Source organism: Notolabrus celidotus, chromosome 2, assembly GCF_009762535.1.
Source record: "Notolabrus celidotus isolate fNotCel1 chromosome 2, fNotCel1.pri, whole genome shotgun sequence".
Lineage (NCBI taxonomy): Eukaryota > Metazoa > Chordata > Actinopteri > Labriformes > Labridae > Notolabrus > Notolabrus celidotus.
Genome location: NC_048273.1, coordinates 15,995,238 through 16,017,802, shown reverse-complemented (window position 1 = coordinate 16,017,802; position 22,565 = coordinate 15,995,238). Strand labels below are relative to the sequence as shown.

Here is a 22,565-nt window from a genome sequence, read left to right as displayed (position 1 = left end):
GCAGCAATAAAAGCCTTTTTTACTTTGATTACCAAAACAAGACAAACTTTTTTGCTAGCTTTTCCGACTTTATTGTACTTTTCTGAGAACAGTCTGATATTGAGGGATTAAGTGCTTTAACAAGACAAAGGTCAACAGCAATATCTTTGACATTACCAAATAGAGGACCTGTGATAATTGAAGTAGAGAAAAAGTAATCAAAAACAATGTATTTAAAATAAAAAATGTAACTTTTGGATTTGTTTAACGAGTATGCTCCAAGGGATTGTTTCCATTACACCAACTGTCAAAGTTTTCACTGGTGGAAGCCATGAGCTTATTGTTTCTACATTCATTTAAGCAATGAGGCTTTCTTTACAGTAAGACAGTATATACAGTACAACTTGAATTGTTGGCAGAGGCTCATTCCTTATTTATTTTAGGTAAAAATTAAAATAAAAAAAAAAAAAACGTTTTCTCATAATACAGTGAAGTATATTTATACATTTGGCCCTTGTTTATCTCCATACTAAAGGCCATGTGGACTGATCTACAATCCATTCAAACCATAGTATTAACTCTTTAAAATAACTACTGTTGAACCCTCACTAAGGGTCTACTAAGGCAAACTCAATGTCATATGTGACTTGGTGTCCATTGTCCCATGCATATAAAACCCCCTCTTTGGGATTGTAGTCTATCTGCGTGGTGTAGGTGTAGTTGTTGGTGAAGGGCATTCTGGGAATCATCCGAGTGTTCGTGTGCGTGTCGAAGGCGTACTCCAGGATGGCGTCCTTCTTGTTGTGGCTGTCCACGGCGTACAAGACGCCGCACACGATAAAGCAGTTCCCGTAGTAGTGTCTTCTGAGCCCGGTTCTCCAGGTGGTCTCCCTCTGCATGCTGAGGTCTGAGGGGTTCAGTCGACTCAGAACAACCACTTCCTGCAAGTAACCCTCATCATCTAGCGCCGGGTATATGATCCACAGGCCACTCTCATCCACGGCAAAGTCGATGTTTGAGTGGCTGCGCCATTCCCACGGTACAGAGGACTCTTCGAACAGAACATCATGCAGCATGGTCCATGCGGCTACATAACGCAGGCGCAGGTCATACTTGATGATGTCACGGGAGAGGGCTCGGTTGTAGTAAAAAGCCCCATTGTAGACAACATGGCCTGTTCCAATCCAGTGGTAAGGAAGCTTGTATGAGTTGGTGAATCGGCCTGGAAAGGTGAAAGAGCAGAGGAAAAATGGAATCAAACGAAAGGGGGAAAATATTCTTATTCAATAAAATCTTAAGTGGCTCTGACTTACCTTCTTTGAAAACCTCCAGGTTACGGAACTCCAGCAGGTTATTTCCATAATGTAAGTTTGTAACATAAATTTTGTCATCGGCAGACTTTGGATCCTTCATCCATGCTCCTTCACTCCTGCCGTAAGTATTGTGAGTCACTGGCTGTGAGATTGTTGCCAAAGTGTCCTTACACTCCCCTGAGAAAGAGTCAGAAAGCCACTGGTAAGGATTAAGACATCATCGAGACCTACGTCAGAGAGTTTGAAAATAATCAGAGGCTTTTGTTTTAACTAGCTTCAATCATGGAAAGAGTGAGGGTGCCACAAAGAACAGAGGACTGAAATTACAATGCTTGAAAATTCAAAGAACAACACCCACTACTGATTCTTCTTATGACAGGCTGAAAAATAATATGAGGAGATTTGGAGTGATGTCAGCTGTTTCATTTAGTGTGTCAAACTAATTACAGCAAATTTGAACTTTAAAGCCACAGTAACTTTTCTTTTTTGGCAATATGTTTGATTGAAAGCTTTTGTAAGTAATTGCTGAGTCCTTTGCAAGCCTCTCCAGCTATGATGCTCTCAGGATGGTCTGTCTCCGCTATTTGGTCCTAAGTGGAATATCTCTATAACAAGTGGATGGATAGAATTGAATTGTCTTCAGGCAATCGGACCAAAGCCGAAGGACGAAGCATGCTGATTTTGGTAGCGCTGTCACCACCAGTCATGGTAAACCTTTAAGTTTTTAGAGAAATGTCTTGTCAATACTTTTGTGGGATTGCCACAAAGTCTGGAATGATCTAAAACTTTGATTTATAATAAAGTATAGACAATGTGAAGAAAATTTCCAGCAGCAAAAGATTTACTCTACGAGTACTGAATAGTATCATAGCATGCAAGCTAACATATTAAACTCAAATAGGTAGAATGTTAAAATTATGGGTTATAAATATTGGAAAAGTTGGGATGCTGAGTGAAATGTTAATAAAAGCAGAAAATCATGGTTTGCAAAAGACAGCACATCAAATGTTGAAACTAAACATTTTTGTTTTATGAAAAATAAATGCTCATTTTAAATTTGATTCTAGCATGTTTGATAAAAGTTGGGACAGGGACAACAAAACACTGAAAAAGTTGTGCAATGCTAAAAGGAAACACTTGGGGGAACATCTCTCAACTAATAAAGGTTAATTTGCAACAGGTTAGTAACATGACTGCGTAGAAAAAAGGAATTCCAGGGAGTCTCTCAGATGTGAGGATGGTAAGAGGTTCACTACTCTGAGAGAGACAAATTCATAATAATTTTCCTCGGTGAAAAATTACAAAGAACATGAGGATTTAATCATCTATAGTACATAATATCATTAAAGGGGCCAGAAAGTCTGGAGACATCTCTTTACAAAAGGCAAAAAGCCAAAAACAATACTGGTCAGTTGTGATTTTCAGGTTAAAACTGTACCATACAAATAGGAAACCATATATAAACAAGATCCAGAAACAGTGGTGACAAGGGTTGCAAAATTCTGGGAATTTTCAAAGTTGGAAACCTTCTATTGGAATTAACAGGAATTTATGGGAATAAATGGGAATAAACCAGGTATTTACTAAATTGAAGGTTGGCTGTTAAAAGGGAACTTAAATATAGTTGGGGAAAATATATTTTAGCATAACCCTGACTAAAACCACCAGATTTCATGCAAGTACAGTTGAATATCTATGCTATTCCTAAATCACATGCGCATAGCACACTGCTTACTGCAGGGATATTGAGACCACACCCCCTACATGCAATTTTTATTTGCATGTTGAATGGGACATTTTTGAGGGAGAGCGGCTCTTTTCATTTAACATTTTGAATGGGACTTTGTTGGGATTGCATTTTTGTTAATTTTTGAATGGCTTGGGTCAGAGGCATGAGTAAAATTTAACTCAACATTCACGTTTTTGTTCTTCAATGAAAGTATTGATTGTTCAATAATATATTTAACACTTGATAAAGTTCTACTTACAAATAAATCTGTTTTAATTGTATTATTTTGGATGGATGTCTGCTTATAACAAAACAAATATTTATGCTTGGATATGATACTTTTCCATTAAATTACCCTAAATCCCCAGTTAATTTCCATAAATTCCCATGGAAAGTTTCCAATTTAAAATATTTCCAAAAATTCCGCAGCTTAACTTCCCATGGAAATTTACCCGAAACTTTCCGGAAATTTACCGGAAATGTTCCACCCCTATGTAACCCTACTGGTGACTGAGGTGAAGTAGAAAACTGTCCTGCGGTCAGTGTCAGTGTTGATATTGATATTGACAGTTCAAAGCCAGCATTCGGGATGGTATGGGGATGTATAAATGCCCAAGGCATACTTAGCTAGCTTACACATCTGGGAAGATGCCATTTATGCTTAACAAATTTACAGGTCTTGGAGCAACATGCTGCCATCCAGACTGTCTTTTTCAGGGGAAACCCTACATATTACAGCAAGACAACGCCAAACCACATCCTGCATGTATGAGAACAGCATGGCTCTGTGGTACAAGAGTCTGGGTGCTAAACTGGTCTTGATTGGTCACCCACTGCAAACATCATGAAACAAAATGATGACCAATAAGACCCACAGAGTGTTGTTAAAAGAAGAGGTGATGCAACACAGTAACATGCCCGTGTCCCAACTTTTTTTTTCAGTTTCAACATATGATGTGTTGTTTTTGTACTATTTTGTGCTGTACACAAGAGCAGAAACATATTTGGTATTAACTAAAGCTAGCAAAAGATACATTAATTTATACAAATATTTTAACTAAATACAAATCTTGTGAAATGTTTACCAAAAATCTCTTTACCTTTTTTGCTTTGTGTAGATTCCTCCTGCCTTTGCATAGGCTCTTCAAGAACTGGATGCCTGTCCTCCCCACCTTCCTCTTCCCAGCTGATCTTGTATTTCCGTTTGACTTGAGCGCCCTGCCTGGTGGTAGTTGTAGTTGTAATTTTAGTGGTGGTTGCGGTGGTGGTAGTAGTGGTGGTGGAAGCAGTTGCAGTTGTAGCTATTGAAGAGGTAGTCTCAGGTGTGGTGTAGGGAGGAGTAGTGATCAGTTTTTGGGTTGATGGCTGCAGAGTTGAGCCTGGAGAGAGGGTAGATGTGGTTCCTTGGTCTGGTGTTGTGGTTGAAGCCTGGGTGGAGGCAGCTGTCGTGGTCAGGGCAGCTTCGGTTGTGATGCCCACAGTGGAAATTGGGCTTATAGTTGAAGGTTCTGTGGCTGGGTTTGGTGCAAATGTGCTTAAATGAGCATCAGGACTGCTCGGTATGGTTAGTATTTGGTCTTTTACCTCAAGAGTTGAAGTTTCCGTTGTGGTTGGCTGTGTACTTGTTGTAATCGCTTGTTGGATTTCCGTTGTGGTTGTGTCTCCAGATGGCTGAGTTGTGTTCATTGTAGCTTTGGTTGTTTCATTGGCAGTTATGAATAAAGGAGTGGCGGTTGATTCAGTCATCAGAGGAATTGGTGACTTAGTGATCAGAGCTGAGACTCTTTGAGTGGTTAGAGGGGGAGTGTCTGTTGTTGTTTGGCCAAATGTGACTGATGTGTCACTTTGTATATCTCTTGACACATCCAATGATTTGGTTCCGGTGGCACTGATGAAGTCGTTTTCTGAAGTGGGCTCAGTTTCTTTGTCTTCTGTTACTTCACTAGCCTTCTTGGAACTGTGGGAAGGACCTGTCTTCTTTGGTCTTGGTGATCTTGGTCCCGCCCTTGTTCTGGGTCGAGGGACTCTGTGTTGAAGAAGGTTCTCCTCCATGAAGAGGTTAACTGGGCCGTCACCACTGAATCCATGATACTCAAAAACTAGAAAAGAGAAAGGAAAACACTTGGTGATTTTTTTTCTTTTTTGACTATCCAACGGTTTTAACCTTACGTGTGCTGAAACTTATTAAGAAGCCACAGGCAGAAGGGGTTCCAGGAGTAAATCTGTTATGATTCAAATGTTTGCAGCAGCTGACAGATGGTCCTGACAGGCCGCTCAGATAAGCACCACGCTTTCGTGACTTTCTTTCCATTCACCCCTGAAAATCAATCCGAGTTGATTTTCCATCCAAATCACTTAAACTGTTCCATTCAGAGTGTGTTTGAATAAGAAAAACTGAAAAGTATACTTTCAAAGAAAAGCATTAAATTGGATGACCACTTGAACTTACAGTTCTCTCCAGGCTCCCCGTCATCTGCCACCATCGGATCTGGCTCAGATTTATAGAAAGTCATCCCTCTGATGATCATTCCATTGGGGCCAGTCTTCGACACCTGAGACGCCTCCTTGTTAGCCACGTTTTTCGGAGTCACCTGAGGTCTGACCTCAATGATCTGAGCAGAACCATCTGTCTTTAGGAAGGATGGATTTTTCCCAATAAACTTCTCCTCATACTTTCCCTGTGAGTGGACAGAGAGGGTTTAGTGTAATTTGATAATGTGAGGAATGTTTCAGATCCACATTCATCCTGTTAATTTGGAAAATTTGGAGAAATTTAACAAAGTGAAAGTTTTTCCAAGGATATCTTAGGGCGTTTCTTTATTTAGTCAGCACTTAGGAACATTGTGACATCAAAACAAGAATAGAGAATCAGATTGACTGTAAACAAACCAAAGATTTGCAAGATTATTAATGCTCTCATTGTTTATTTAACTTAGCACATCCAAAATTTAGAGTATAATTTTTTTTAACAAAGATAACTGAGTGTGCACAACTGAAACACAAACACTTGGTTAAAGCTGAACCAGGAGGTCAGTCTGACCTGTAAATGGTGTATCTTAAAGAGCTGCCCTGTTATTCCTCTAGAACACTACACTCCCAGCATGCAGGCCTGCATCGTACCTAAAGTCTCTAAAAGCAGAATGGGAGGTATAACCTTTAGATATCAGGCACCTCTCATTTGGAATCATCTACCAGTCAGGGTCTGGGAGGCAGACACCATCTCTACTTTTAAGATTAGGCTTAAAACTTCCCTTTTTGAGAAATAGCACACCGACACACTGGGATCCTATCTCACCCTCTGCCCCCCCTTCACTCTTTTATTCACCTCTATCCCTCTTCCCAATCCAAACTCGGTCGAGGCAGATGGCTGTCTAACATGAGTCTGGTTCTGCTCAAGGTTTCTCCCTGTTAAAGGAAGTTTTTTCCTTGCCGCTGTAACTTGCTAAATACTGTGAGGTGCAATGCTCATGGTGGATTAAGATGAGATAAGTTTGAGTCCTGTCAGTAAGAGGGGACTGAATCGTATCCTGTCCTGATGTTGGGTCTTTGTTAATAATTTAACTGTCTAGAACTGCTGTTTGTAAAAGCATCTTGAGATTACGTTTGTTTTGATTTGTCTCTATACAAATAAAGATTGATTGATTAACAACAGACATCTTGTGTAATACTCCTTTCCGGATTCAGTTAAACCAGTCAGTGCCTACACAATTTAAAATACCATATCAGGCATTCTGGTCTATAGCATTTCATCAGTATTTGTCTTACAATGAGAAAATGTTGATGGATGTCACACAAGATGTAATCATAAAATTTTGCTATGGGTAAGTTTCACCTTTATTTAGCTGCGATTTTACTGTGTTATTATAGCAGATACGTTTCTGTCTTTGAACCCTGTGATATCAGTGTTAAGATGTCACACTAACCTCAGGGTTTCTATAGACTGCAGCCCCGTTGACCTCCCCAACTCTCTTTGTGTCCTGATGCCGCTTTGGTGGTGAGGTGGGTGGTTGTTCGGTCACATCCTCCAGGACCCGAGGGCTTTCCTGGGGCTTAACTTCATCCATGGTTTTGTTCAGAGACACCACCTTCATAAAGTGATGGACAAGGTTAAGATGACGCTTCCTGTAAAATGGGACCTCCACAGAATTTGTTTCGTTGCACTTGATCTGCATCTCCAGGGACTCATTTTCAGAGTTTCATGGCTCAGACCAGTTGTATTTTATCACAAGACAAATAACCAGTTCAATATGGAGCGCCATTTGTAGAGTTGTGCATTGAAATAACAGCAACATTTCTCCACATTTAGCTCCAAAACAGCATAAAACGTAGTGTGAATTTTTAAAAGGCCCTTTTTAAATCACATTTAGAGCAATATTTGTGAACTTCTTCACATTTAATTTTGTACTGAAAATATATATAAGTTACTATCACTGTTAAATCAAAATACTATATATATATATATATATAAATTAATTTTAAGAGTTAAATCTAAATGTTAAGTCTAAATATAAATGTTAAATATACATCTAAATGTTAAATGTTGAATTTAAATGTTAAATATAACTATAAATGTTAAATCAAAATGTTAAATGTTATATCTAAATGTTAAATGTTGCTCTGCGATCCTAAATATTTAGCTAATATGCAGATCCACACAGCTTTTATTTTGGAAATAATGGTGCCCAATACTAATTCACACTGCCGCCTAGCAGGAGTACCAAAATGAATAAACCTGAGTCTGTGATATACATTACAGCTTTCTGGCATCAGGTGGTAAGATTTGGATTACTCATGTGACTTATTGGTCACTGCGGCCCCCCGCATAAGATTATTTGATTAGTGACCCCTATGTGGTTTTTAAAGTCAATTTCACCCTCTAATTCAGCGCCAAAAGGGAGTGACAGATTACAATCATAATGAGGACAGTTAGAGATACAATTTCAATCTCACAATTGATTTGAGGTGCTTCAAGCCACGGCCAGCTGCTGTATGTAGTAATGAGATCACGCTCTCATGGTACACTTACAACTAAAAAGCCCTCTGCTCTCGTCTGGACATGTAACCCTCTAAGTAGTTGCTGCACCCGTTTGGTCGGGACAACTTCTGATTGATATGATTCAACTGCCTATGTGAATTGCTGTTACTTTTGGTGCAATGAAAGTATATCTGGTCGGACAAATTACTGATTCTGCTTCTTAAACACTTGGCCTGGCAGTCTGAATGCTTCTGAATTTTAGCAAACTAGAAATACTACTGTACATTATCATTTTAATAATAAAAGAGTTGATATACCAGAGGAAAAAGGCCACATAAGCGTTCAGTTTGCTATATAAAAGAGGATAGTTAGTAAATTCCTTGTGATGGAAAGCTTGAGCACCCCTACCAGGTCCAGCCCCTAATAAACCTGAACATTGGCCCATGGACTCTTTTGTGTTTTATTGTGTAAACACACCTAAATCTATAGTTTGACCAACATCTCCCTGTGAATCCCTGCAAAGTAAAGGTACAATTTTAATGTACCTTCTCTATGGTTTCCACTCGACTCAGAAGCTTGGTCGTTACGGAGTGCAACTTGAGTAGATCCATGCCATAGAAGGAGCCCTCCAGCAGCTCCAGGATGGTGGACAGCTGGAATGATCAAGTGGAAACCGTCAAAAGGGTTTTTGACCAATTCAAGACATGTCGTGCGTAAAATAAGCCCATTGCCCCTGCCCATCCAAACCGAGAGTCTCTGATTATGTTTGAAAAAGGGATTGGCCCCTTCTTTATTAAAAAAAAATCGTGACATCTATACGCCAAATAATCCAGGACTTTCTAGAAATCAACCAGAGGGCAAGGCAGGAGCCTTGAGCCTCTTTGCTCTTGAGCATTGGGACTTTAGAGGCTTTAGTATGCATGTGGAATGGACAGGATGAAATCTTCACCTTGACATTTTCTTTCCCAGCTTCCCTAAGTTTTTGCAGCCTGAACTCTCCCTCACACGGGTTGACAGCTGATGGTGGAGCGACGCAGGCGCACTTGCACTCTGGTCCGGATGAGATGGTCTCCACGGTGAAGAAGTCCTGCACAGAGGCGCTCCCTTCTTCTATCCGTTTGCAGGCGCTCCTGCTCAGGGGTCTGACAACACATTTACAGCGACAGTCAGAGCCTTCCGAGAGGGCTTTCACTTTGTCATAATCACCCAGCAGCTACAAAGAGAAGAGGATGGATGTATTTCCAACAAGGTTCACATAGGTTTGAATTTTTACGCATAGAAACAGAACCATTAAAAATAAGAATGGGAGAAGAGTGTTTTTTCGTACCTTTGAGAGGATGCTCTCCTGGTCATCAGTTCCCTCCTGCAGCCTGTCATCCTGCTCTGCAATGATCTCATATTGTGAACCGGGATCTTCAATCCCGGTCATTGGCGCTGCAGAGCCCCGTGGAAAAAGCACACAGCACCCCACGATGACAATGCATAACTTATACATGCTGTGGAGCTCACAGTGCACCGATTTAAGAAATAATTTTGAAAGTTTTCAGCAGGCTCAGCCTGTCACGAAATGATTTAGCTGCCAAAAAAATCATAGCCTGCTCCTGGCTCCAAAATTACAGAGACGCATCCAGAGGCTTCATCTGAAAGATCAAGCTTTATGAAGCGAGGTCATATTTTCCATTGTCACAGTGAACGCGGGATCATTTAGAGTGCAGAGAAAGCGTGCAGTCTGTGAGAGAGCAGCCGGTATCTGCTGCAGCTGCAGCTGACAGGAGGCGGACCCGACCACACAAAAGGAGGAGTTGAGCTGGTTCAGGGGATTCCTCAAACCTGGTGGGTAATAGGAGTTTGAGTCGACTTAAATTAGTCAATGGTGGCTTTCAATTTCGAATTATCCGAGATTCAGCCTCCAATTTAATGTCCACAAGCATATATCCGGTTTAGAAACACAACAGCAGCTTGTTGCATGTTTGCAGGTTGCTAGAGTTTCAGCCAGGTTTCAGTTGATGTATTGCTGCTCTCTAGCGGCAGTAGTGTGAACTACAATGACTAAAGACTTCATCAATATCAGTGCTTTATTGTAAATTAAGGCACATTTAATCTATCAAAGTGTTGACATTATATTTTTCCTTACCCTTGATAAATGTATATTTGTACAGAAAATGGAATATGAGACTTTCAGTTAAGGCATGTGGCGCCATGAAGGTTTAAGAAGTTACAGAAAATGTTTAAATAAACCCTGTGATGAGATACTACAACAATACTTCCACCTTATTATTTGATCTTTAAGATCATTATCCAAAGGAGAACAATCAGGCTTGACATCAAATAACTTTTAAACTTTACACAAATCGCACCAACAAACACCAAGATTAGACATTCTAATAAATCCACAAAATCTTCAGTTGGATTATTTTTTGTTGTGCAATTTTTAATAATTTACATATTTTTTAAGAATTTACAGAATAAAGAACCACTTTTTTGTTTTCTGATAATAATTGTCTGTAGAAATGAATACAAACATCCCTTAGTGTTATGCTCATAATCTTAATTTAAGACTGATGCATTTGTCTGTAGTATGCTTCAATTTACCACATGTATGAAAAACCTTTGGATGTGCGGGACCTCGGCTACGAGCCTCAGGATGACTGAGGTCACACAACGCAACATTCGAGAAACAGGCAGAACAGTTCAGTGAATTGACTTGAAGTTAAAATAAAAATGATTATGTCCTCTAGCATCCATTGTGCTCTATCTTGTCCTCTGCTGCCACAGGCAGGATGAGGTGAGAAATGCGACTCCACAGTCCACCATACTTGTCCAGGTCCATCCTGTCATAAGATACTGGATGGCCATCTGAGAGGAACTTCTTCTGAAGGTGGTCATCGACCATCTCCTCCACAGCACTCAAACGACTTGTGGCGGGAATCTCCTCTTCCTCCCCCAGCAGCACTGTGAAGATCAGGAAAGTTTTCTTGTATGCAGCATTCTCATGGTCGCAGTATCGGTAAAAAATAAGTGTGGAGCTTGGAGGCAGCTCCTCGAAGCGGTGAATGATAGCAACAGGCTTGTCTCCTTCAAAAGCTCCCTGTAAGTAAGTATCAATGTCCAGTTTGACCTGGTCGCTGTCCTGGCTGGCTTTACTGGCTCCATCGATGTGAAGGACGGAGGCGTTGAGAGCAGATGAGAAGGCAGAGGCCATGCCTTGAGCCAGGCAGTGCAGCGTCCTCTCACCTCGGAGGCCAGCAGTCAGGATCAGGCTGACTGGTTCTGTGGGCTGAGCTGTCTGGAGGTGCTTCAGCAGGTGGATCTTACTCCTTTTCCAGAGTTCAAGACGCTGGTTGGGGAACTGGGTCATTATTTTTTCCATGTGCCTGAGGAAGATGTCTACTTGCTGCTCGTCATTTTTCTGAGGTGGAGTTGCTGGAAGAAGTTGGTTTATCAGGAAGGCAAGAACCAGACAAAACACTGCCATCAGATATAACCTGTTTCCTGTGGAGAGAAAGCAGTGATGACATACACAAGTGATGTTCTCTATTCATGCAACCTACGACTCCAGAGAGCTCATGTTTCCACTAAGATGGAAAGGTTCTTGTTGTCATTGTATAAGTGAAGTAAGGAGACATCAGAATTACCGCCAAAAATGTTAACAGGTTCACGCGTCTCCTCTGTGGTAGGACCAATGGTTTCAACATCATTTCTCTGCAGACATATCGGTTCTTCCACTGAGATTTTCGGTTGCAATTTTGCAGATGGGGTGGTTAAGTTCTCTTTTTTTTCTTCTTCTTCTTCTTTGCCTTCTTCTTCTCTGCCTTCTTCTTCTTGTCCTCCTTCACCTTCTGCTTGATTCTCCTCGAGGCTGCTTCTCACATCTGACCAGAGGGATAAATAAGGAAGTTAATACAAACTAAAATCTTGCCTGACACTCCCTAAAGCTCAGCGCCACAAAGCAGGCCACTTAACAAAAAACAAACAAGTCAGTTAATGAAATATTCAAAAAGTGTGGACGTACCATCCTCTTCTTTAGTACTTGTGTTGTTGGGTCCATCTACGTGGTCATCCTTTCGGTCATCCTTTCGGTCATCCTGGGGAGTTGCGATGTCTTGCGCTGCCGTTTCTCCAGTGTGGTATTTTCCTGATAAAATTTTAACCATTGGGATAGATATGAACAAAATATACAGCTACCACCTTTTACTCTCTGGGAATTAACCTTAGAAGTAAGAAATACACAGTACAAGGGACAACACTTATAAACAGCTGCTGGATACAGTGCTGTTAGAAAATGACCATACAAGCAAACTCAAGACCTACCTTTTTAGTCTTGCTTTCAACAGAGTCTTATTCTCTTACTTTATTTATTTCTGATTTAGTTCAGACTTTAGTCATTTCTTTTAGTATATACTGTTTTATTTTAAATTATTATAGACATATATAATATTTATTAGTTTTTATTTTGTATTTATGGTGTGTTTTTTTATTCAGTTATTAATTAGATCTTATCATTTTATGATTTTTACATATTACCTAGTTTTCTGTTTTACTTTGCTGTATTTAGTTTCAGTGTAGTATCTTAGTTTATTTTACTGGTTTAATCTTTTATTGTTTTTTTATCTTAGTAATTCATTTTATTTTTGTGAGTTTTAAAATCTTATTTTATCTCCAGTGTTTCATCATTAAGATATCATTTCAGCTTTCCTCAGTTCGTTCACTTCTTTTTTTTATTTTGTATTTATTATTATTATTATTATTATTTTCATATATCATGTTCTTAACCTTACATATGGATTGGGGAGTGGGTTTTGGGAGTCGGCTTGGGATTGGGAGGTCTTCTTATTTATTTGTATTAATTTATGCTATTTTATCATTTTTTTATGTACAGAACTTTGTGTTACAATATTGTATGAAAGCGCTTTACAAATAAAGTCTGAATGATTGATTGATTGAAACCGTATGATTGAAGGTGGGTTTGTTTATTTGAAATAAACACCAGGGGGAGGAGCCTGAACATTGCACTGACTATAGTAAATGGATGTGTTAATAAAGCACTTTTCTTCTGACCACTCAAAGCGCTTTTAGATTACACGTCACATTCACACCATATTCATACACTGATGGAAGAGGCTTCTATTCAAAGAGCCTGTTAGTTTTAACCAATCCCATTCAAACATTGGTGGCACAGCCACCTTGGGCAGTTTGGGGTTAAGTGGACAGCAGGACCTGGGATCGAATCCCCAACCTTCAGAGTGAGAGATGACCTACTCTATTACTGAGCCACAGCTAGAGCTGGGCGATATTTAAAAAAAATATGTTATGCTGATAAAATGTTTCAAATCAGTCGATAGATAGTTTTGGGATAAATATGAAATTATTATTTAATTTAAGTTTAGAGGCAGATTTTTGGCCCACAGTGAAAGTTGAAGGAACCAGATTTAAATTCACATAAAAGAAATATCAAATTGTATACTGTGTATCAGTTTAGTAGAGTATTATTTTGAGTAGTTCAGTCCCCTTTAAGATTACTAAGAGTTACGGACGGAGCGATATTGTGTTCCACAGTGCACTTAAAGCATCACGGTTATTCAGTGTTCAGTTGTACTACGGTCACGGTGGAAATTAAACATGTTCAAATTGCACAGCAGAAGTTATCTTCCTGCTCTTCCTTTACCCACATCATGAAAGTATATTTAAAAAAAGTGTATTAAGTAAGAATGTCACCCTTATAGGTGGTTGGGGGGTGTAATTATAAGTTTAAGTATATCAAATATGTATCGAACATTTGTTATATTTATATTGAGAAAAATTATATCACGTTAATTATCGTTATCGATTTATCACCAAGTCCTAGCCACAGCTGTAAGAAGACCATTAAGATATCACAGAGAACTGCTGTAAACAAAGCATCCAATTACAGCAAGATATTAATGATGATCAGCCAAAGCCCATGAAAACAAAGCTCCCAACTAGGCTAACACTTTAGAGATGATAACAGAAAATAATCATTTAAAGCAATTAAACAATTTCTGTAACAGATCAATAATTTGTAGTCTATTCTGGATGATTAAAATATCATTGCTCTAGCTTTTTCAAGCATTTGAGTACAATAAACAATTGTGTCTCAATTGTTTGTCATAACACTTTGATGAAAACACTCACTGGCAATCTCCTCAGCTGCCTTGGTTGAAAGCTCATTTCTTTTTGTCTCTCCTTCACAATCTCCATGAGCTCCATCATCAGCCTGAGTCGGGGGGTTGCTCTCTTCAATCGGCATCTTATCATGATCTGGAGAGGCTGATCCTTCTGTAGGAGGTGCCATCTTCTCTTTAGCTGAATAAAAAAAAATCAAAAAAAGAAGATGAAAAACTGATATAATACAATTACTTACGATCATCAGTGTCAGCCAGCTCCATGTCTTTAGGTTTAATCTCGCTGATTGTGCATGATGAAGCTAAATGTTGATGAGTGAGACATGACCCAAACTGTATTAGTACAGGAATACACAATGCAGAAACATGTTGGTAAGAATGCAATAGTTGGATGAGTTTTGACCTTCCTCATATTACTCACCGTCTGGTTGTTGCAGGTTTACACCCAGAGCATTATCAGCCTCCTCTGGTTTGCATCCATCATGACATGTTGTAGTGAGCTGTGCGTCATCTGGGAAAAAAAAACATTAACACAAAGAAAATAAAAAAAATTGCTCCAAATTTTACAACAGTAGTTTAAATATAGATGATTTAGTCTTTGTCAATGTGGTGTGTCAGTACCTGCTGTTTGCAGATGTTTGGTATCTGGAAGTTGCTCAGCCATGTCTCAGGGTGGGGGGTACCTCAGAGAGGATAGCAGGCAGGGTGTTCCAAAGCTGCTTTAAGAGAGAGGCGATAGTTGGTCACATCTCTGTGAAACACTCTGAGCTCTCTCAGTAGATGTAATAAATAGGGTTGCCAACTGTCCCGTATAGGCCGGGACATCCCGTATATTGGGCTAAATTGGTTTGTTTTATACGGGACCTCAATTGTCCCGTATACTGACTATTAACTCTTGTAAATACAGCAGACTGCACTCTACAGATCCTGGATCAGATAAAACGGCAGTGGCAGATCATGTGCCAGTCACACCGCCTGTCATCCAATCACACAGGATTTTCTCTCTGATGGCCAGTAAATGGTCAGACTCAAGAAACAGATGCAGCACAGAGCTGATCAAAAATGAACTTCAAATATCTGTAAACTGTGACTTGTCATGTAAGGACTTCTCTCTGGCTGTGCAAAAGGACAAAAGACTGCTTGAGTCAGTCAAGAGCAGCAACAAGTATCCATGGAAAAAGTAAATTTGGTGAGTCATACTCCTCTTTTGCATTTAATTTTTCTTTTGCCTGTTTTTTAATGTAAAGAGCCAAATTATGGTTTCTTTGAGGTTTATTCATATGAGGTTACATAATGATACAGTAAGGATTAAAGGGAATATACACACTTTCTGCATTTCCAGTTGAATCAGAATCAGAATATACACTGAATTCACACATCATGCTCACACCACCATGGCACCGTGCACCTGTCCCTTATTTAGTAGTGTGAAAGTTGGCAACCCTAGTAATAAACAATGTATTGACAAAAACATGAAAGGCTGTTAATTATTCAAACTCAAACTTGGAATCATTGTTTTCCAGGGATAGCTAACAAAATTTAGAGTCTAAGCTTCAGTGGTAGACAGCAACAAAGTAAATTTACTTAAGTACATTTTTCGAGTATCTGTACTTTACTTGAGCATAATTTTGGGGGGGAACTTATTACTTTTACTCCACTACATTCAGAAGAAAATTACTGTACTTTTTACTCCACTACATTTCTATCAATGCTCTAGTTACTCACTACTTGTGTAGTGAGTAGTCAGCTCATGAATTTCCTTCTCATTTCTGAAATCTGATCCCTAAGACAGTAAAATGTGTTTGTGTAGTTCTGTTTGCCTCAGTGGTTTAGCCATACCTGCATATCAAAACACAGAGCAAATTTCACTCAGATCAGGCAGTTCATTTGTTTAATTCCAGATGAACATGTCCAACTAAGTCGTCTGTGCTTGGAGTAACTTAGTTGCCGTTTTTATTCCATGGTATAGTTTTTACAGATTTCAAGTAATGGTTTCTAAATAAACAAAATGTAACAGAATGTACTTCTATGTAGTCTTGACTGCACTTGTGCTTTGTGAAAATACAATGTTTTCAGATTTTTTAAAAAAGTACTTTGAATACTTGTATGTATTTTTAAAATCAAGTACTTCGGTACTTTAACTCAAGTAATAATTTGACAGAGCAACTTTCACTTGTATTGGAGTAATATTAGACCGGAAGTATCGATACTTTGACTTAAGTAATGAAGGTGTGTACTTTGTCCACCACTGGTAAGCTTACGTCCAACATAATTTATTGCGTTGTTTGTTTCAATCCTTTAATCATTTCAAGGCGGAAATGTAGTTTTGCTTTCTGTAAATTTAATTTAAGTAGATTTGGTAGACAGACGTTTGCATTAAAACAGTGTTACCAGCAGAACAAAGCTTATGACAACATTTGAGGTTAATAGTTAATGAAGAAACTAGCAGGTGAAGTGTCACAGCAAAGCTAACCAATGTAGGGATGCTAGCTAAGTTAGCCAAACGGCAAGCAAAACATTTTCAGGGAGTGACGTATTTATGTAACCCTTTGAATACTTAAGTGAATTAATAAAGTGTGCGCTACTAATTGATATCCATAACAAGATGTTCTCTTGTTCACATATCCACGAAAAATACAAAATATTACCCTTTCGTTTCCTTATGGTTAGGTGAGTCCCATCCGCACTGACAAGTCACCAACACTCAGGCGGAACCTTTAGAAGAGCTCGTGTTTCTGTGGGAATAACTTACGGGACGTCTAGGTCGTCCTGTCAAAAAATGTTTCCCCTCATAATTACAGGGAAGTCAAACTGCTTTCTGTTCGTGACCACGATGTTTGGTTGCATTGTTTAATTGATGTTGTTTTTAGCACCGCGTGAGTTGTATCCAATCAGAGATGGATCCAGAAACCATTGTGAGACGATCCACAAGGATTTCATCAGCTCATGGTAAAGTATCAGGAAATGGTTACAAAGCTAGCTAGCTGAACAACTAAAGCTAACCGAATTAGAACTCTCGAATATAACAACAATATCATTTTAAGGCTTTAAAACAAGTAGTTTAGCTTAGTTTAACACAGTATATTGTCATTAAACGTTGTTTTTACGACTTATCTTCTTTGATACGGAAGCTCTAAACAGGACATGCTTCCATGTTTACTTCGTTTCCTTCTCGTCTCAAATTAATATACAGAATTTTTTTGGGGGGGGGGGGGGGGGGGGGGGTTCAACCTTTTTTTTATTGTTATCCCAGAGGATAAAGAGAAACTATGACAAACATGTATTTGTTATAAATGGGGAAGAAAAGCCAAGTTGGCAAACTGACAAAACGGCTAGAAGTTATTCGATGTATTGGAGTATGAAACGTGTGCATGAGGCTTTTACACTTGGGCATGTTGATGAGTTTAGTGTCCTGTAGTTTTGAGGATTCTCATTCATCATAATAATAATAATAATAATAATACGGAATAGGATTAGGGCCACTGAAAAAAAATAAGTGCAATATACAGTTGTGCTCATAAGTTTACATACCCTGGAATAATTTATGATTTCTTGGCCATTTTTCAGAGAATCAGAATGATAACACAAAAACTTTTCTTTCACTCATGGTTAGTGGTTGGGTGTGTCAACCACAAACAACTGTGTTGTCATTTGCGTAGTAATAGCTTTCTTCTGGCGACTCCACCATGCAGCCCATTTTTCGCCAAGTGCTTCCTTATTGTGCATCTTGAAACAGTCACACCACTTCTTTTTAGAGAGTCCTGTATTTCAGCTTAACTTATTTGTGTTTTTTTTTTGCATCCCGAACAATTTCCCTGGCAGTTGTGGCTGAAATTTTTGTTGGTCTGCCTGAATGTGGTTTGGTTTCAACAGAATCCCTAATTTTCCACTTTTTAATTAGAGTTTGAACACTGCTGATTGGCATTCTCAAGTCCTTGCATACCTTTTCGTATCCCTTTCCTGTTTTATACAGTTCAATTACCTTTCCCCGCAGATCCTCTGGCAATTCATTTGCTTTACCCATTACTCAGAATCCAGAAACATCAGTGCAGCACTGGATGAAAAATGCAAGGGTCTGTCAGGAGCCCAGAAACTCACTGACCTTTTATACACACACACTTATTAAAAGCAAACATATCACAGGTGAGGATGGTTATCTTTAATAGCCATTCAAATCCGTTTGTGTCAACTTGTGTGCATGTTATCACGCCAAAATCACCAGGGTATGTAAACTTTTGATCAGGGTTTTTTGGGGTATTTTTCTGTTGTCATTATGATTTAAAAAAGTAAATACAGTTGTTTGACAAGAAATGGCTTCACCAAACCACTAACCATGAGTGAAAAAAAAGTTTTTCTCTTATCATTCATATTCTCTGAAAAATGGCCAAAAAAATCACAGATTCTGTCAGTGTATGTAAACGTATGAGCACAACTGTATATTTTTTTTATTACTGTAAGATTAAACTCAGAATTCAGATTTTTTCCCCCAGAACTCTGACTTTTAATGTCAGAATAATAAAAACATGTATTGCTGTTTAAGGTTTTTTTTTTTTCTGTGGCCCGTATAGTCAGAACCATCATAACAATAATAATAATCTTCTGCTCTGTTTCAGTTTTGAGTGTTGAACCAACACCGAGAGGTCCCTTGAAGCGGACCAGAAAGAGGTTAGAAAACCAAGCATCTGCTGCAGCCATGAATGGGTCCAAAGATGAAGAAAATTATCCAGAGGATGGTGGTGAGATGACATATCTAAACAAAAACCCCAGTTGCATTTACTCAAGGTGCTGTAAAACAGTGGCTCCCAAAGAGGGTGTTGCGAGATGCCTTAAGAATAAAATAATAATTAAATTGTTTCAAACTGCATATACAGTATTTCCTTTTCTTTGTGAAAACACATCAGATACAAAGATGGTAAATCCTAACTAATACCAACTTGATTTTTTTTTATTTACAGAATCCCCTAACAAGAAGAACTGCTTGGGGACTGATCAAGAAGCAGGTGGTGGTGGTGATGGTGGCCTTGGCAATGACATTGAGATGGATGACCAGGAGTCAGCAGAAGAATTGGAAAAAAAATCTTCTGCTGAAAACAATCATTATCAAGAATTTGATAGGACACAGGATCACTTTCAAGCAAAAATACGCCACAATTTGGGTAAGTGCATTTTTATACAGTGCGACTGACCAATTCTCCTTTGATCCATTACTATTCACTAATATTAATCCAGTAATTCAGTAGGCTATGTAAATATTGATCATTGACAATTTTAACAAGCACAAAAAGTAGCTCAATTTGACGTCTTTCTTACTATGTGTGGGATAAAATGTAATATAAAATGCATACAGATGTTATGAAATGACAAACTTCCAATTTTCAGAGGTTTTAATACAGATTTTCCTCCTTATTAATCAGGGGCCCATGGAGATATGAATTTTAACCCTCGGGTAGCTCTTGGTGAACGCTGCAGAGCCAGTCAGGCTATTAAAGAAGATGCAGACTCAAATATAACCAGGAGAGGTACATAAATCCTATTGCTTTATTCTGCATAGAAGTTCAGTCATTAAGGAAGCATAGAAATGTCATCAGATCCTGTCATGTATCTTTTTTTTTCTTCAGTAAAACCACCATCAAAAGGACCTGTAGTCCCCACCAAGTCTGCTGAGCAGATCAGACCACCAGAGCACAGACACAATGAGTCGAATCTTAGGGTTACCAGCATGGCTGAATACAAGAAGAAGATGGAGGAGAAGATGGAGGCCGAAGCAAAGAGCTCAGGTATTTAAACATTTTTTTAATCCAGATCTCAGTCAACAAAAGCATTTGGCATCTTTCCAATGGATTTACAGCTCATAAAATGATCAGACGTATACATAAGTAGATTCTGCTTGATCTTTGGAATTTCCAGCTTTTAACCACCATGTCCCGAGAGGCTATCCATCTCCAGAGAAACCACATACAAGACAAAGACACATGAATAACTTGATGAAACAAAGAGACGCTGTACAGCCCAAAAAGAAAGGTAACAGCTTCATCTTTATATTATAATCCTTAGCAACACGAATGTATCTGTGCTGTTTGTAATGAAATGTAATCTATTTTAAAAGAAATCAAGAAAGCTGCTGCAATAAAGAAAAGCTCTGGACATTCATCAAGAGGTAAGCTAATATACGTTTAATGTCGTTATGGTGTTTTTACATTTAAAAATAATTGTGAAACATTATTACTTCAATTGATTCAGTATTGCCTTGTTTGTTTTCAGGTTTCATGTGGTATTTTTGCTGCTTGGTTCTCCTGGCGCTGTTCGGTTGTGCTGTCTTTTTGGCTTACAAGAGCATCACTGTACAACGAGGGGATGAAGGCAGTGGTGGTGAAGTTCCATTCAGGGCTGTGAAGCTAGAGTTGTTTGCAGATCAGCTGTCTCTTCTTGTGAATCAGTTCCCCAGTCAGCGTCCTGATGTGTGGAAGAGGAGTGGGATCCACCTTGAGAATCACCTCAAAACAGCTCAGCCCACAGAGCCAGTCAGCCTGCTTTTAACAGCTGGCCTGCGGGCTGAGAGGACGCTGCACTGCTTGGCTCAGGGGTTAGCCTCTGCTTTCTCTTCTGCCCTCAATGCCTCTGTCCTTCAGTTTGATGGAGCCAGGAAAGCCAGCATGAACAGCGATGAGGTCAAGCTGGATATTGACAGCCAGCTACGAGCAGCCTTTGAAGGAGACAAACCTGCAGCTGTAATTCACCGCTTTGAGGAGCTGCCTCCAGGCTCCACCATTATTTTTTATCGCTACTGCGACCATGAGAACGCCGCATACAAGGGTGTGTTCCTGTTGTTTACTGTGCTGCTGCCTCAAAATGAGGTGGGGGCTGAGGTGAGTCTGAGGGAAGTTGAGGAGACGGTGCTGGACTTTCTTAAAGAAAGGATGGTCGGCTCCAGTGGCCAAACTGCTTTCAATGAGATGGACAATGACAAATTTGGTGGACTGTGGAGCCGCATCTCTCATCACGTCTTACCTGTTGTGTCTGAGGAGGAAGTAGAGCAGAAAGGATGCTGATGAACCAAGTCCGCATTAGAGAGGAAGCTCATTCCCTTTTAGAAGCAAATATCACGTTATATTTCAGGTATAGCCCTGACTGAAAATGTTCAAAGATTGATTTATTAACTGTCTCTTTGAGAGATAAGATTGTAGTGAAGCTGCATTCCTATGGTCCAGTTTATCTGCTTCTAAGATGTCCAGCACTGTTTTTTTTCTTATAATTTTGCTTCAGAGCTGCTTTAGTAGCATTTGCTTCAGATCTGCTTTAGTAGCATTTGCTTCTTGTTCTCTGTCATAAATCTGTTTCAACATCAATTCGTTCAACAATTTTTAAAATTTCCTCTCTAAAAAGTATTTGGTTAATTTACAGCACAGCTTACATTTGATTGTTCTTTGGAACTAAAAAGAAAGAAAAAAAAAAGGAAGGGGAACAAAACATATTTTTGAGGTGAAGTTTTTTTTTCAAGTTAAACTTCACATCATCTGTTCTGTATCACATCGCTGGACCACTGCTGGTTGAATCTCCACTTCCTGTTTAAAGTGTTCATGGAGGTCTCCATCTCTTTTCTTGTCTACATGATTGAAATGGTTTGCACTAAAAAAAATGTGTGATTTTGCTTTAAATAACAATCTAAGAGTACAAGCTTTTAAGAAGCTTTTTATGCTTTGTGTTTCTGAGCTGTTGCATACTTTTCGTATGTTTTGAATATTTTTGATAGTTGTATTTATTGTTTATTACAAAAGCTTATTTGCATCTGTTCAGACACCACTGATATGTACAATTTTCACTCAGATACATGAAAGTTCTCATGAAGTGATTTGACTTTGTAAAAATAGTTTGACTGAATATCATTCAGCAAGTCACAAAATGTGCCTTAAACATTCACATGAAGAAGATTGGACTGTATATAAAAAACAACAAGTCACTTATCAATGAATTGACACTGTGTTTTGACAAGTCGAATGCAGACAAATATTCCTGCAAATTAAAGTTCTGAAATACAGGTAAGTGTTCCTTTATTAGTGATACCACTCATTCCTCTTATGTCATCATTCAGAATGATTTATTTCCTTTTATATCAGCTGTATATGTATGTGTGTAAGATTTCAATAAAGATTATTTTGATTACTAGAAAAGTTAACTGTAGCCCATGGTTGTGATTTACTCTGACTTGTCACTAAGTGAAGAATTATTCATCTGCTTCATCCATCCATCCATCGATTATCTTGAGTGCTTATCCCATTCAGGGTTGCGGGGGATGGAGCCTATCCTAGCTGACTTCTGGCGGAAGGGCAAACATGGAGAGACAGACAACCATTCACACACTCACACTCCGGGGCAATTTAGAGTGACCAGTTAATCTGGTCTGCATTTTTTGGAATGTGGGAGGAAGC

General features: G+C 39.0%; 3 protein-coding genes across 5 annotated transcripts; 1 reads left to right on the top strand and 2 right to left on the bottom strand.

Moving 5' to 3' along the window:
* Positions 1-388: 388 nt before the first annotated feature.
* olfml2ba (olfactomedin-like 2Ba) lies at positions 389-10,028 on the bottom strand. Of its 2 annotated transcripts, none has more exons than XM_034710731.1 (8): positions 9,324-10,028; positions 8,946-9,209; positions 8,542-8,649; positions 6,945-7,106; positions 5,471-5,699; positions 4,122-5,120; positions 1,293-1,469; positions 389-1,201 (listed from the first exon to the last, which is right to left on the bottom strand). In XM_034710731.1, the coding sequence occupies exons 1-8, from the start codon at positions 9,489-9,491 to the stop codon at positions 588-590; spliced, it is 2,721 nt and encodes a 906-aa protein (XP_034566622.1). In that variant the 5' UTR covers positions 9,492-10,028; the 3' UTR covers positions 389-587. The 2 variants fall into 2 exon arrangements, with proteins under 2 accessions (XP_034566622.1, XP_034566628.1); XM_034710737.1 differs by having other exon boundaries at positions 8,946-9,138.
* A 29-nt stretch (positions 10,029-10,057) lies between these two features.
* On the bottom strand, positions 10,058-16,922 carry LOC117831875 (torsin-1A-interacting protein 2-like). Of its 2 annotated transcripts, none has more exons than XM_034710778.1 (7): positions 16,788-16,922; positions 14,761-14,858; positions 14,561-14,650; positions 14,150-14,320; positions 12,009-12,131; positions 11,632-11,868; positions 10,058-11,488 (listed from the first exon to the last, which is right to left on the bottom strand). In XM_034710778.1, exons 2-7 carry the CDS (start codon positions 14,801-14,803, stop codon positions 10,731-10,733), a joined length of 1,422 nt encoding a protein of 473 aa, XP_034566669.1. In that variant the 5' UTR covers positions 14,804-14,858; positions 16,788-16,922; the 3' UTR covers positions 10,058-10,730. The 2 variants fall into 2 exon arrangements, with proteins under 2 accessions (XP_034566669.1, XP_034566661.1); XM_034710770.1 differs by having other exon boundaries at positions 14,761-14,855; positions 16,788-16,921.
* Positions 16,870-22,174, top strand: LOC117831867 (torsin-1A-interacting protein 1-like). Its single transcript, XM_034710758.1, has 8 exons — positions 16,870-17,088; positions 18,753-18,875; positions 19,095-19,295; positions 19,554-19,658; positions 19,758-19,916; positions 20,047-20,160; positions 20,246-20,296; positions 20,401-22,174. Exons 1-8 carry the CDS (start codon positions 17,037-17,039, stop codon positions 21,186-21,188), a joined length of 1,593 nt encoding a protein of 530 aa, XP_034566649.1. The 5' UTR covers positions 16,870-17,036; the 3' UTR covers positions 21,189-22,174.
* Positions 22,175-22,565: the final 391 nt, after the last annotated feature.

What these genes read in the sequence shown, in the direction of transcription:
- olfml2ba (XM_034710731.1), bottom strand. Translation starts at nt 9,491, where the DNA reads ATGTATAAGTTATGCATTGTCATCGTGGGGTGCTGTGTGCTTTTTCCA. An exon ending in AGGAGAGCATCCTCTCAAAG is followed by an intron (nt 9,210 to 9,323) that starts GTACGAAAAAAC and finishes TTCTCTTTGTAG; the next exon opens with CTGCTGGGTGATTATGACAA. An exon ending in GAGTGGAAACCATAGAGAAG is followed by an intron (nt 7,107 to 8,541) that starts GTACATTAAAAT and finishes CACTTTATGAAG; the next exon opens with GTGGTGTCTCTGAACAAAAC.
- LOC117831875 (XM_034710778.1), bottom strand. Translation starts at nt 14,803, where the DNA reads ATGGCTGAGCAACTTCCAGATACCAAACATCTGCAAACAGCAG. An exon ending in GGCAGCTGAGGAGATTGCCA is followed by an intron (nt 12,132 to 14,149) that starts GTGAGTGTTTTC and finishes AAATTTTATCAG; the next exon opens with GAAAATACCACACTGGAGAA. An exon ending in AAGTACTAAAGAAGAGGATG is followed by an intron (nt 11,869 to 12,008) that starts GTACGTCCACAC and finishes CCCTCTGGTCAG; the next exon opens with ATGTGAGAAGCAGCCTCGAG.
- LOC117831867 (XM_034710758.1), top strand. Translation starts at nt 17,037, where the DNA reads ATGGATCCAGAAACCATTGTGAGACGATCCACAAGGATTTCATCAGCT. An exon ending in GGCCGAAGCAAAGAGCTCAG is followed by an intron (nt 19,917 to 20,046) that starts GTATTTAAACAT and finishes TGGAATTTCCAG; the next exon opens with CTTTTAACCACCATGTCCCG. An exon ending in TGTACAGCCCAAAAAGAAAG is followed by an intron (nt 20,161 to 20,245) that starts GTAACAGCTTCA and finishes CTATTTTAAAAG; the next exon opens with AAATCAAGAAAGCTGCTGCA.